Source organism: Copadichromis virginalis, linkage group LG8, assembly GCF_057382275.1.
Source record: "Copadichromis virginalis isolate Kocher_CV1m ecotype Utaka linkage group LG8, C_Virginalis_male_GT1.1, whole genome shotgun sequence".
NCBI lineage: Eukaryota > Metazoa > Chordata > Actinopteri > Cichliformes > Cichlidae > Copadichromis > Copadichromis virginalis.
Genome location: NC_140625.1, coordinates 16,454,260 through 16,468,152, shown reverse-complemented (window position 1 = coordinate 16,468,152; position 13,893 = coordinate 16,454,260). Strand labels below are relative to the sequence as shown.

Genomic DNA, 13,893 nt, shown 5'->3' with positions numbered 1-13,893 from the left:
TTACTATCGCTTGCAAGTAAAGGGGAAAGTCAAATTGGTTATATGCAGGGGCGTTTCCGGGATTTTTTACAGTAGGGTGCCACAGAGGGGTGGGGGTCCGCATATAGGGTGTATCCAAAAAAGAATAACAAAAAAAAAATCTTCTGATTTCAAAGTGTTTTAATTCCACAGTCCTTCACTGGAAACAGTCGAAACCTGTACTGTTAGAAGAAGCGGATTTGTGAGTTTTGCACGGTTGTCGGTGGGTAGCAAAACAACAGAAGTGACTCCAGACATGCCCGCAAAAGTATGGGACGAGTTTGACTTTCGTATGAACATGTGCCGTGCATCCAGAAGAGGACGCATTAAACACTTGTGAACATTGTAAGTTTTGTTATGTTAAACTTTATTTTCAGTAATGTATTTAAAAAAAAAATACCACAAACATCTGTGTCCATTGCTTAAAAAAATACCTAGCCTTTTGGAATCGGATGATTTCTTTAGATGCACCCTATGTTTATGAGAAGCAAAATCTGGGCTCTCAAAAAGTATTCTTGACCCTCAAATATGAAGCGTTAATTTTGAATAAAATGCACTTGAAATATGTAAACTCAAAGGTTTATTTATTCAAATAATTAACCATTAAGGAAAGTATGCTTGGTATAAGCTGACCACATACCAATCAAATAAGTTTCATTCACCAGATTGCATTAAATGTTTTACATTGTACATTTACATGTAATCAAATTACTCAAAGTTAGCATTTTGGGGGTAAATCTTTTTTGAATAGAGCATTGACTTTGAAAAGTCTGGCTGTGATTTTCAGTCCCTGAACCCTATTACGACTGTATAACGTGAAAAGTGGTGCTTTACAAGAGTTTAAACATAATTTTCTGTTGGTCGATTATTTTGGAAAGTTAAAAACATTAATTTGATTATGTAAACGTAGTAATAATTGTTAAGTAACTTAGTAATGCAACGGCTGTATAACCATCATACATTTAAAGCGCCTCCAGTAAACATGCAGATTATGTAGAATGCATTTTCAGATTCATACACATTATAAAATTAAAAATTAGATCATAATTATTTACTAATTGATGTAAATCTCACTGTTGCACCTCAGGATGATTTTAATTACGGATATATTTCTGGGAAGCTTGTTATGATAAGCAGGTTGTGGATGGAGGCAGGACTCTGAGGCAGGCAGATTTAAAACAGAAAATTACCTTTATTAAAGGTAAAGAAAAGTCCAAAACACATTCCAGAAGTCCACGAGGAGAACATAAATAACAGAGGAATAACAGGAGAAACTAAATCCGACTGGAAACAGGCTGGAAACACAAGGGGATAACAAACAGACAATTTAACAATGAACAAAGGAAATACAGGACTATAAATACTCACACACTGAGTGCTAATCAAGGGAAGTGAACACTACTGGAAGAAATCTAGGAACAAGTAAACAGAATCTATGAAACTAGCAATTACAGACTAGACACACATTTACACAGCAAATTAACATAAATGAACACCGGAGAAAATAAACTAAGGCACAAGGAATGAGATATAAAAAAATAAATTAATAAAAGAAACTAGATCTCAAAGAAACAGTGACTAACTCCAGATTATACTATAATTACAAGAAAATAAAGAAACTCCTGAACTGAAAACATAAACTGACAACTTAAAATACTGGGTCCAAAACCCAGGACCATGGCAGATCTATAATAATGCAATTTATCTAAAAAAAAAAAAAAAAAAGTAAGTAACTTAAGGTTTAAAATGAATGGTATGGTGTAGATATTATAATATTTAACATTTACATATAAGTGCATTAGAACTTTATCTGAGTAAAGTACTAAGTTACACAGTTTAAAAAAAAAAAACATTAAAAAGCAGACAATGTCCTGGTAATTTTCTGTAATGTAAACGGTAAAATTCAGTGGATGTAATGTAACTCGTTTTAAAATGCTACATTGTACTGTATAGATTCCTACAGGTCCATGCTCTCTTCCAATGCTGGGCATTATACAGTTGTCATGGAGTCTTAGACGCATGTGGTTTTTGTGTCTTATTGTGTCTTCTTATTGGTTGTTCTGACACTTACTTTTTAAAAATGTATTTTAGTCTTTTCTGTTGTACATCCCATTTTTCTATTTTTCTATGATGAGCACTTAAATAAAGTCACTTTTGTTACACCACATCTATGATGTAATACTGATCCCCAAACATCCATGAAACCCTACAATGTGATACATTTCAGATTAAAAGGGGACATCCGGATATTTGAAAAATGTTAAAGTTAAATTGCCTTAAAAAAAAAAAAAAGAATTACATAAAATGTGCATTACCATATATGGATAGACCCACATCAAGAGTTTATTTAGAAACATTACCTAACAATTATCCCACTAACACGATATTTCACCAAATCAACATGTAGTATTAAATGCCTGTTTAAAAGAACAACACATTTTACAATAACTGTGTCAAAACACATAATTGCCAAATTCAAACAAATTTAATTTGAATTTCACTGAGTTTTGTAGATGTTGAAAAACTCCCTGTCTGATTTATTAAATGTGAAAAGGCAACGATTACACTCTTAGCTGCATTATTTCATTATAAATCACACTGACTGATATCAATGTGTTTATTTTTGCAAACTGGCAAATTTTTAGATTTAAGTCTTGCTTTGTATATCAATATGTTTGACTATTAAAACTTTATTAATATTTAAGGAATGAATCAAATCAACATTTTAGATCAGGGAAAAAAAGGTGAATTCTTTGCGTGATACAAGCTTGGAGTGTCTTCATATTTCTTCTGCTTTTCTCATGCTCTTCATTCACGGTCACAAATCAGGAGTTGAAGGAGGAAGAATAAACTCTATTCATCCCAATCTATCGTCTCTCCCCACCCACAGAAGCCCGGGTCAGAGTCCAGCCTCCTGCACAGAGCTATCAGAAAACAACAATAAGCTACACACTGAGACACACAGACCACAAGTTGCGGTCCGTTCGCGAAGCTGAGTGTTGCTAGTGAGGCTGAAATATTTAGTTCCCACAGAAAAAAAAAGTCAGTTCAGTATTCTGGTTGGAAGATTTTCCCAGCAGTGAACTTTAAGTCTTAAACTTTAAGTGTTTGTTGGCTCTGTATGCGACTCCTCGTTTTAGCTGCATTTGAAAGCAAGCTGTGCTACAATAAAACCTGATGCAGTGGTCAGCAATTTTCATCGCACTCGATGGTGGAAATCCCTTCAGAAAACATGGCTGTAATTCTAAGGGACACATAAAACATGCGTTAAAAAAAGAGGTCTGCACGGGTTAAAAGGTGAGGAGGCCAGGAAGTGGGTGAGAGATAATGTGTTCAAGTGAGAGAGTCCAAGGACAACTGCAGTAAAACCCAGGGAAAATATACAGAAAAGAAGTCATTACCAAAGAACATCATAAATTCACTCATAGTTCAGTTCCCCTGACCGGCCAGGTATTTAGATTTGGCATGAGAGAAGAAATAAGAAATACAGTGTGGGACTCTTCAAGGACAAGAAAACCATATTGTTTCCCACTGCTGCTCATAAATCCAAATACAAGTCTAAAGGAATCTGTCTTGATTATATCAGAGACACAATGAAGGTATCTGTGCATATATCACTGGCACAAATAGTACAAGGTCAGCAAGCCCTTTAGACTGCAGTGTAATAGGGGAGGGACGAACCACAGACTATACATGTCACTTCTCTGCTCACTTTTCCTGCTCTGTTGATACCTCTAGCTGTGAACATTTCATGTATTTTAACACAGGTTTAGCGTAACATTTCACTCCTTCAAAACCTCCACCTAAATACAAGAAAAAAATAAGGATTACTTAAACTTTTATAAGTATACGTGGGAGGAAATGGAAATACATCAGTGCTTTGTAAGAGACACTCACAGGCCTGTGAAGTGGATAAACAGCTCAGTGCATTTAGGCATGTAGACAGCTCGTGTCAGAGGTCAGAGGAGAACAACTAGATTACAACTAGGCAACAGTAACTAAAATAATCTCTAGTTACAGGATCTCTGGAAGCACATTGTCTACAGCAGCAGAAGACCAGGACAGGAAACTGAAGGCAAGCAAACCAAAACTGAACAACAGAGGCATAAAAAGAGCTGCTGGGTCTGATGAGTCTAAATTTCTATTTTGACAATCAGATGGTAGGGTCAGAATGTGGTGCAAACAACATGAAACCATGATTTCACCATGTGTTGTATCAACAGTTCAGGTTGCTGGTGGTGTTAAGAGATCTATTTGGGCTCCTCCTTACTAATTCAGCTTACCTCCTTGTTGTTTCCACCCATACCCATCCCTTTATGACCACAGTGTGTGATCGTCTGGTGGCTGCTTCCAGCAGGACAACATGCCTAAGGTGTCAAAGTTCAGTCATCTCAAACTGGTCTCTGGAACATCACAATGAGTTCACTGTTCTCAAATGGCCTCTACAATCACCAGATTCCAATCCAATAGACTTTTTGGATGTGGATGAATGTGAGATGCTCATCATTGATGTGGCAAATCTGCAGCAACTGTTTGCCATTAAAACTGCTACTTACTTTCGAGTTCCCTTAAACATATTTTTACTGTAAAATATAACATCATATGCTTTCCAGAGACTTTACATCACATCTTTTCTGAACTATAAAAGGATATCAGATTTGTTGTAATGTCCCCTCTGTCCCTGCACTTCACAGTCACTGAAACACTGCTCTGTTCAACATTTAAAAAAAAAAACCCTGAAGGCGAGTGCAGAGCAGAGGTTATTTATCGGTGCAAAGACTTAGGTCAGGTTGTGGGCCCGTGCTAGCTAAACCACACCACAGTTCACAGGAACACATCCACTAAAAGTCCAAACACTATCATAACACTTCATGATTTTAACCAACGAGACTTTGGGCTCAGCAAAGAATCAAATACTATATTATGTAATTAACATTTACAGTAGTTCTCAGTTATTTTTCCTACCTTCATGGACATAAACATTTGCAACATTCAGCTGTATTCACTAAGGACAAAGCTTGTAACGTGATCCACCAGAGTGCGTTTACCTGATAGCACTTGTAGTACTTTGAATGTTTTCTGCTTGTGCATTTTTACCATTCATGCATCCACTTTAGAAACATTTACACCAGCACAACGCAGAGAAATCCCAAAAATGGTGTCTTTACAATCCTCTGCCGCTGAAACGTTTTCAGTCTACAGATGGAGAGATGGTTTCTGTAAGACAGCTATGAAGCGGCAGCTCTTGGACAACAGCTGCTGAATGGCGTTTGCCACATCGCAGAGCAGCGAGACGCTAGAGAGCAAATACCATTGGCATATTTTACTGCATTCCTCGATGCACACATACCACATACTCTGTTTGTTAGCATTTTGAATACTATTCTTTTTTTCATATTTAATTGACATGGGGTAAAGTTGAATTTGTGCAATATAAAGACAGGATAAATCCTAGGTGCAGATAAAAAACAACCCCTGCTTAATTTCTTCTCAACAAAGAACAATTTTATTTATTCCATTACTGAAGATTTTTTTAATTTTTTTTGGTCAAACAGATGTGAGGTGGAGGAAAGTACACTTGGTTAGAGAGGTGACCGTGCACAGGGCAGCAGGCAGGGGGCAGCAGACGAATGAGAGAAGGGATGCGGTTACTGGCAAGAAAGAAACAGAACAATGGAATGAAATCACAGAAAAACTGGAGTGTTTTCTACCAGTTCTTCAGGAAATATTTAAGCTATTCAAACAGATTTTAATTCCAGTGAAAACACAATTTTCTCATCTGTGGACAAAGGGACTTTGGTAGAAAAGCAAAGATTTTGTGTTAAAAGTGCTCAAGGGGCTGACAGATCTTGCATTACTGAGAATATAAACCATTTTGCTGCAATGATAAACACTATGCATTATATATAGATTGTTCTATTCATAACTGTTCAGTGTCTCTGTCGTGATTTCAGGAATCTTTTTCCCACCCAAACCTCTCTGTGCATTTTGTCCTCTCGTCTTCCCCCACCCCCATCGCAGGCTGTCAGCGAAGCTAAATATACCCGTCTTCTCACACGCATTCATGCAGCAATCCTTCAACATATATGCGCGCACACATCAGCGTGATCTAGCTCGCTCACACTCTGTGATCCAGTTTATGATGCTAAAAAACGACAACAACAATAACAAAAAAAACCACAATACAATGTCCTGTCAAGGCAACATGTACACACATACTGGTCATTGTTCACATTCTCACACAGCAGTACAAAGGCATGGGCGCAGTTTCACACACAAGCACAGTAAGTGCACGCACACCCCCGTGTAAAGTGCACGCATGGAAGGGACGCGCTGAAGGACGAAGATGTACATGGAATGAATTCGAAGCTTAACATGCTCAGTGATACCCAAGTTATAACGCAGTGTGTAAGGCCGATTTGTGGATGGAGGAGGTTTAAAATACTGCAGAAAGAAATGCAACCAAGTCAAAATTAATGGGTGTACAACAACTCATTCACTCACACACACTCGCACATTAACTAAGCCCTGAATAAGACACTTTATGCTGGAAAAAATGAGAACAAAAAACAGAAAAAGCAAAAACATACAGCTTCCTGTTGCATTGCTCATTTTTCCTAACTCAATCATTCCTCACACTAAAAGGCAATCCAGGTGAATAAAACTAAAAACACTTACGATACTTAAAAAAAAAAAAAAAAATCACCAAAATGTAAAAGAAAAAAAGAAAAATCAAGCAACCAAAGTGAGCAAAACTGCCAATAAACTGAAGCACAAATTGGTCAACATCAGAATTTTTAAAAAAGACGTAAAGGCAGGTGATTAAAACAAAAATAAAAGTCTGAGTGACAATGAAGGACACGGCAACAAACAAAAGCACAGTGGAAACAAGAGAGGCACAAAAATAAAGGTGTGAGGGGGGAGGGAGAAAGACACAGTCAGCTAGAATGGCCTCCAACATCCCCCCCCCCTCCCCCGCTTCTCTCACTCTGGAACAATCAGCTGCCGGCCCCCCTTCACTGGGGGGGCACCTCGCTTGTGTCTGCCAGTCCACTTTTGGCACACACGGAACCCAACACATGTTGCTCCGCCACGCCGAGAGGCCCGACCAATGATAGGGTGCCATCTATTGTCAGCGCATCGAACTGCTGTTTGGATGTCCAAAGACGCTGGTGAGTGTCAAAATTATGGGATTGGGAACTCGCACAACTACGCAAAAACCCGAGGAGCGTTTTGAGTGAAGAGTTGGGTCTGCTCTGGGTCGAAATAAATACTTTTTTCCTTCATCCTGTCGTGCGCTTACGAATGACGGTGAAAGAAAGGTAGCACGCATCATCATTACAAGGCAAATTGGAGTGAGCGTCACATTGTGTGGTTGGTTTTTTTTGTTTTGTTTTTTTTAAATGAGAATTTACCCCAAATAAATACAAGAAAATAAAAAAATGTAAACAAAGTCTGCGTTGATGAACGTTGTGGAGATATCATGCATGTCATCTGGGAGGCTGAGCTACTTCAGTGTTCGGGTGTCCCGCTGCCCTGACTGGAAAGGTGCGAAGGTGTAGGCAAGGTGAAGAGGCGAAGAGCTCCTCCTACTCGACTTTTACACCCAACTTCTCTGTGTTTAGTAAGTAGAGGCTGTCGTCTATGAGGAAACTGGAGGAAGAACAAAGTATCGATTATTCACCATAAGGTAGTTGCATCTCAGTCCCCTAACATTTCTCTCAGTATTAGTGCCAAAACACTTATTTTCTCTGCAATTCCATCTCTCGCATATTTTTTACAAACCTGTAGAAAAGGAAATGCACTGGGATGGTGCTGAGGTGCCAAACAGCGTGGGCGTCTAAGACCCAAAGCAGTGGGGGAAAGTCCAGAAGCTCCAGCAGGGCCAGACCGTGGAGCAGCACCACCACCAGGCCACACTTCCACCAGTACGGCAGGGTCCGCCGGTTCTGCCAGCACCAACAGAGCCACCACAAGAGGTTTACCATGCCTTTAAAGCCCAAAAAAGATGAGCAGAGAGCATTAAATCACAGATATCTGAAAGAGCTGATGCCTGAAGGACAGCAAGGAATGAATTCCTCACATATCAACCATATACAGGCTTATAGGTTACTTGTAGAAATGGACTCTACCGATTGTGGCGTTTGCAGCCATGTTGTAGCCGTAGTCAAAACTGACAAAGGTCAAGTAGGACACGTGTGAGGTAAAGACCAAAATGAGCAGGACTCCAACCATGCTGGACACACCGGGTCGCTTTAGGCCCAACGTTCTGGCAAAGAGAGGAAGGAAGGCAAGTAACGTGAGCATATTCAGAGAAGTAAGACAAAGAGTTATAACGACCACACTTGACAAATATTCTCTCTCGTTTTTAATCCAACTTTATCCTAGAAGATATTTGAACCAGGATTAATGATTACCATCTAGAATGTGGTTTCGGATGCTAGTTGGGTGTGGAAGGTTTGCTTACCTGACGCAGCACAGGTAGATTGAGTAAAGAATGACTGCTGTTGCACAGAAATAGTCCATTTTCTATAAGAAAAACATACAAAATCTTAACTTAAGATCAACCAGTGCTTGTTTACAGAAACTACACCGCGCACAGCTCGAAGGTTGATCAGTAATGGCATTAGGATGTTGCTCATTTGCTAAGCTCATTAACCAATCAAAGAGCAGAATGCTCATCTCAACAGGTGGTCTGGCAAGTGGAAATGTACATTAGCAGTTTTCCTCTCTCGGTGTACATTAAAGTAAAGCTTTTATTTATTATTATTAAAACTAGATCATGTGACTGCATGTAAAACTGTAAAACACTGTTTAAACAGTGTTTCTGGCAGAAAACAAGCTGACTGAACACAAGTAAATGGAACAAAACGGGATTCAAAGGTGGGAGATCCCCAGTAGGACACACACAAATCAACTCTTTTTTCTTTTCTTTTTAAGGTAATAAGTTACTAGAGGTTTAAAAGCCCTTACCTCAGTGAGATAGGTGTCCCGCGTGTGAAACACTGTGGACCAGAACCAGGCATTGAGAGATACCTGAAAACACCCCACAAAGATTTAAATATTAAAGTCTGAATAACTCATTGTTTGGATAATTTCTGCATCAGACATAGAAGTTTTTGATAGAATGCATTTTTTGTTTATCATTTTAAAAAACACAGCCTATTAAACGCAACCTATTGGCCAGGTAATCTAGAAGCGCTTTCTATTAAGTTAGTAACTATTTCTTGAGGTATAACGCTGGGCAGTTAATAAATAACGGGTCAAGCAGATGGGCTACAGTAGCACAAGACCACACCGGCTGCCACTCCTGTCAGCTGAAAACAGGAAACTGAGGCTACGATTTATAGAAGAAGATTTAATATAAGATTGAAAACTTTTGTCCTTTCTGATGAGTCTCCACTTCTGCTTCAACATTCAGATGGTAGGGTCACAATTTGGCATAAACATGTCCATGTCCATCCCTTTATGGCTACAGTGTACCATCATCTCATAGCTGCTTCCAGCAAGATAGTGCAACATATCTCAAAGTTCAAATCCTCTCAAATGGCCTTCACAGTTACTACATTTCAATCCAGTAGAGCACCTTTGTGATGTACTGTGATGGGAGACTCAGATCAGGGATTCCAGCCACAAAATAAAATCAGTCTATCCAATCAGTGTACAGACACAGCCAGCATATAGACAACTTTGTCCTTTAGGTGATCAAGCATAACAAAGATAACTGACTTTTTGCCCTTTTGAAGTACAATAAACACAAACACACACTTTTTTAATGTTCTCCATCACATCCGGATACAGAAATCAACTCACCAGGGAGAAGGCGTTGATGGTGTGGTACATGGGGCTCTGTCGTGGCACCGTGCTCCGATAGCGCAGTAGCATGAGAAGGCAAGCCAGGCCATTCAGCAGAGAGGCCAACGCGGATGCCGGCTCCTCAAAACACAAGAAGCGTGCAAACGGCCACTGTAGGGGAAAAAAATAATTCGTCCATAATTTCAGATTTGACTGAAATCAATGAAATCTCACAGAATACATAAAAGTGGACAGCATATCCTTTATTGATCAACCTTGGGTAGGTAGTAACAAACCTTGCCGTGGAACTGTGGGACCCTGTACCCCTCAGCCTGGTAAAGGCCGACTGTGGTCCACATGCACTGATAGCGGCAGTCATCACGGCATGTCCAACCTGAACAAAGAGAGGAGCAGAGTGCAAGCACGTCAGAGCTGCAAATTTTGGTATTGATCGGATACAACTAAATACAGGGCCAGCATTGTTGACACCAATAACGATATCTGAATCATTATTAATTTGCAAACTCTGAACATAGTTTAATGACCATTAAATCGCTGTAATTTTTTTTTAAATTTCTACAAAAATTAGTTAACACAATTCAAATAAACTCAACTTTACTTGTAGCACCCAGTCACGACAACAGTTGAATTAAGGTGCTTTATATTGCAAGGTAAACGCCCTACAATAATACAGAGAAAACCCCAACAATCAACCTTATGAGCACTTTGGTGACATTGGGAAGGAAAAACTCCCTTTTAACAGGAAGAAACCTCCAGCAGACACAACAAAAGACATCTTTCAGATTTTCATGTAATTTGAAACCAGGTGTTTTGGAAACCTGGAATGCAAATGTGCCTGTCTCTACAGCACGTTGGGTCAGAGTCTGTTGTTTAAATGTGCTATAGGCTATAAGTCAAATAGACGTGCCAGACAACACAACAAGATTCACACGTTTTTTGTTTGGTTTATTTATAGCACATACTTGAGGTGTATTTTGTCAATAAAATAAGCATGGAAGCGGTTTCAATTCTTGTATAGCAGTGAATAAACTTAAATACACAAGCAACTACAAAAGGCATTCCCTGGATATTTTATACAACTTTAAGCATAGAGGTAAAAGAAAACAATTAATTAAATATTTAAAGGGGTTGCCTTTTGGCTAACTAGTTGTGTAGACACAGCACAGAAAAGATAATAATGGCAGAAGGGTGGGGTGACAATAGAGCTGTTGGGAGAGCTTGACCAGCCTGAAAATCTGGTTTTTAGTGTTGAAGGCCATGAAACAAGGTCAGTTTTCTTTTTAAAGGCATGTGAAGACTAAAAGTCACACATGTAGGCATCAGTACAAAGCACCTGCATGCACGAGTGAATATAATGAATGTAAACAGCAAATTAATGGGGGTCAGTTAGCAAATGTTGCTATACAGACATATGCATGTACAAGTTGCCACAATATTGATAAGCACTGATGGAAAAATCTATTGCTAGCAAGGTAAGTTAGCTTAACTTACCTGCCGACAAGAGCAACTCACCTGTCAGCGCCATGTACTGCGGCTGGGCAGACAGGAAGCCGTTTAGCCGAGCTCCGGTGCAGTTTGCGCGGATACACTGCTTCACACAGTCTCGGTAAACCGGCTCCTTGTCGCCTTGAGAGGATTGCACAGTGGTCACCGACATCAGGAGCAAGAGGACGGTGACCACAGCGGGGAGTGTGACAGATGTGCCGCGGAGTGAAACCACAGAGGCCATGGCGGTTCTTCTGGGCCCGTCAGGATTCACGAAGGCACGACCGGACGACAGCGGCGTGAAGCCTACAGCGCGCATCACCACGGGGCCATCCCCAGTTTGTGCGGACAAACCAGGCCTGAAATGTGTTACAGTACCGCTGATGGACCGGGAAATGCCCACTCTTCCTCTGCTCCCCTGAGCTCAGCCAAGTTTCAAACTCGAACAGCGTTTCCTGTCGACATTTCAAAATTAAAACAACTTTCCCGGAAGCGTATTTACTCAAGTTGTAGTAGCCTATATCATACAGGTCTCAGCTAGTATAACTTACCAAAATTCTTCTCATAAACATAATTTCTACGTCGTAATACGGCTTATTTGATAAATTCTGGCTACTATCTTAAGATTGGTTGCTTTTATTTTGAAGGAGGTAAGTTTTGTCGCAAAAACCTTTACATCCTGATTCAGTCCGCAACGTCACCAGGTCACGTGACCCATTGATATTTTGATTTTTAAATAATAATATTAATGTAATATAATAATAATGTAAAGTATAATATATAAAATTGTTATGATAATAATAATATGCAATGCCTCAATAAAATTTATTTTATTGCATATAATACTAACCATTTGTTACCATTTGTTTTTCAATTTTTAGTTTTATAATTTCTCTAATTCATTTTTTCTTCCTGTCCTTTGTACTGCTGCTGTAACAAATGAATTTCTCCAATGATGGATTAAATAACGTTTATGTATAATAGTTTATTATTATTATTATTATTATTATTATTATTATTATTATTATTATTATTATTATTATTATCATAACAACAATAATAGTAATATCAGAAACTGCACCAGATTTGTCTGGGATTCATTCATGACAGGAATTCATTAATATATTTAGATTTTATTTTTTGCAAAAGTTTTTTTCCTTTCCTGGAAACGAAAATGGGAATTACATTTTTCAGTCTAAATGAGGTATTACACTGCAGGCAGGCCAGTTTAGCATCCAGACTCTTTCCCTTCAGAGGTGTGTTGTTGGAATCATTGCAGAGTGTTTTGCTGACAGTAAAAAGAAATCATCTTAATGGTTTTATATAGCTTTCCAAAACATATGTATCATTCAGCTGTAATGGTCCCTTCACAGATATATAGCTTGTCTGTTGCACGTGCACTGATCCAGATGTGCGCCAATAACAAACCAGTTTGGTGAGATCCACTTTTTCCACTTTTCACTGACTCTGTCGTAAAGAGCTCATGGCTGAGAAGATGATGCCATTTCTCAACAATGTTTAAATACTTCCATTTCTTTTTTTTCATGATTGAGTTTTATTTTGCAGTGCAGTGTCAAACTGTGCTCACTGACAGTGACAGCAGATTTTCTTTTTCACAACCGATTGCCATGGTTTTCACTAGGAAATCACGTCTGCTGCTTGCCACAGCATTTTGTTTTGTTTTTTGGTCTTATCTCCAAACATTTTGAATCTTCTGATAATATAAATAACTGTAGATGGTGTCTTCATGCATGCTCAATCAACCAGATTAGTGAATCCCAAAAGGTTGATTCTGTTCATCTGAATGTAGCGTCGTCAGTGGGAGAAACGTTTCGTAACTCATCCAAGTGACTTCTTCAGTCTCAGCTGAGACTGCAACTGACGGAAGAAGTCACTTGGATGAGTTACGAAACGTTTCTCCCACTGACGACGCTGCGTTCAGATGAACAGAATCAACCTTTTGGGAACTGTAGATAGTCTTCTTCTACCATCATTTTTCCCTTTAGGTGTCTCCATGGATCATCTGCCGCCATCTCACCCTAAAGCTAGCATCCTCTTAAGACACCCCAACCCTCTGTATGTCTTTTTATTGGAACCTTCTCAATAGATCTCCCTTTTTTCCTCCTGGCTGGCAGCGTCATATTCACTATCCTTTATCCAATATATGACACACAATATGTCTGCCTTTATTCTCTCTATCATATCAGCCAGCTCTCTCCCTTTCTCCTAATTCCTACATTTAAAGTCCCTACTCACCATCTCCACACTCCTGCCTCTCCTTCTCCCCCTGCTGCCTCCTAACACCTTCACTCTGTTGTCTTCCTTTGTCTTTGGCCATCAGTGGCTCCATTTCCACTGGCACCCCACTGGCCAACAGCACCAGAGGTGGTTGTTAATAACCTGGACCCCAACCGATCCGGCGTCTAAATCTTGTTCTTTTTGATCTGGTTGGGGGTGGGGGTTCAAAATTCCCAAATTCTTTGCAATTCTGTCTCAAGAAAAACGATTCAAAATTCTGGAACTTTCTGTATAATATTTTAAATTTAATATGTGAGTTTAAATCATTTGAAAATC

General features: G+C 39.2%; 1 protein-coding gene across 1 annotated transcript; it reads right to left on the bottom strand.

The window, feature by feature from the left end:
- Positions 1 to 4,794: 4,794 nt before the first annotated feature.
- pgap3 (post-GPI attachment to proteins phospholipase 3) lies at positions 4,795 to 12,062 on the bottom strand. The gene is made up of 8 exons (XM_085466225.1): positions 11,347 to 12,062; positions 10,110 to 10,207; positions 9,832 to 9,984; positions 8,992 to 9,054; positions 8,486 to 8,547; positions 8,151 to 8,287; positions 7,804 to 8,008; positions 4,795 to 7,671 (listed from the first exon to the last, which is right to left on the bottom strand). Exons 1-8 carry the CDS (start codon positions 11,636 to 11,638, stop codon positions 7,608 to 7,610), a joined length of 1,074 nt encoding a protein of 357 aa, XP_085322351.1. The 5' UTR covers positions 11,639 to 12,062; the 3' UTR covers positions 4,795 to 7,607.
- Between the last annotated feature and the right edge of the window lie 1,831 nt (positions 12,063 to 13,893).

Excerpts from the sequence above, each read along its gene's own strand:
- pgap3 (XM_085466225.1), bottom strand. The coding sequence starts at position 11,638 with ATGCGCGCTGTAGGCTTCACGCCGCTGTCGTCCGGTCGTGCCTTCGTG. Across the intron at positions 9,985-10,109 it reads TCCCACAGTTCCACGGCAAG|TGGCCGTTTGCACGCTTCTT; the intron begins GTTTGTTACTAC and ends TTTCCCCTACAG. Across the intron at positions 7,672-7,803 it reads GTGCATTTCCTTTTCTACAG|TTTCCTCATAGACGACAGCC; the intron begins GTTTGTAAAAAA and ends TTCTTCCTCCAG.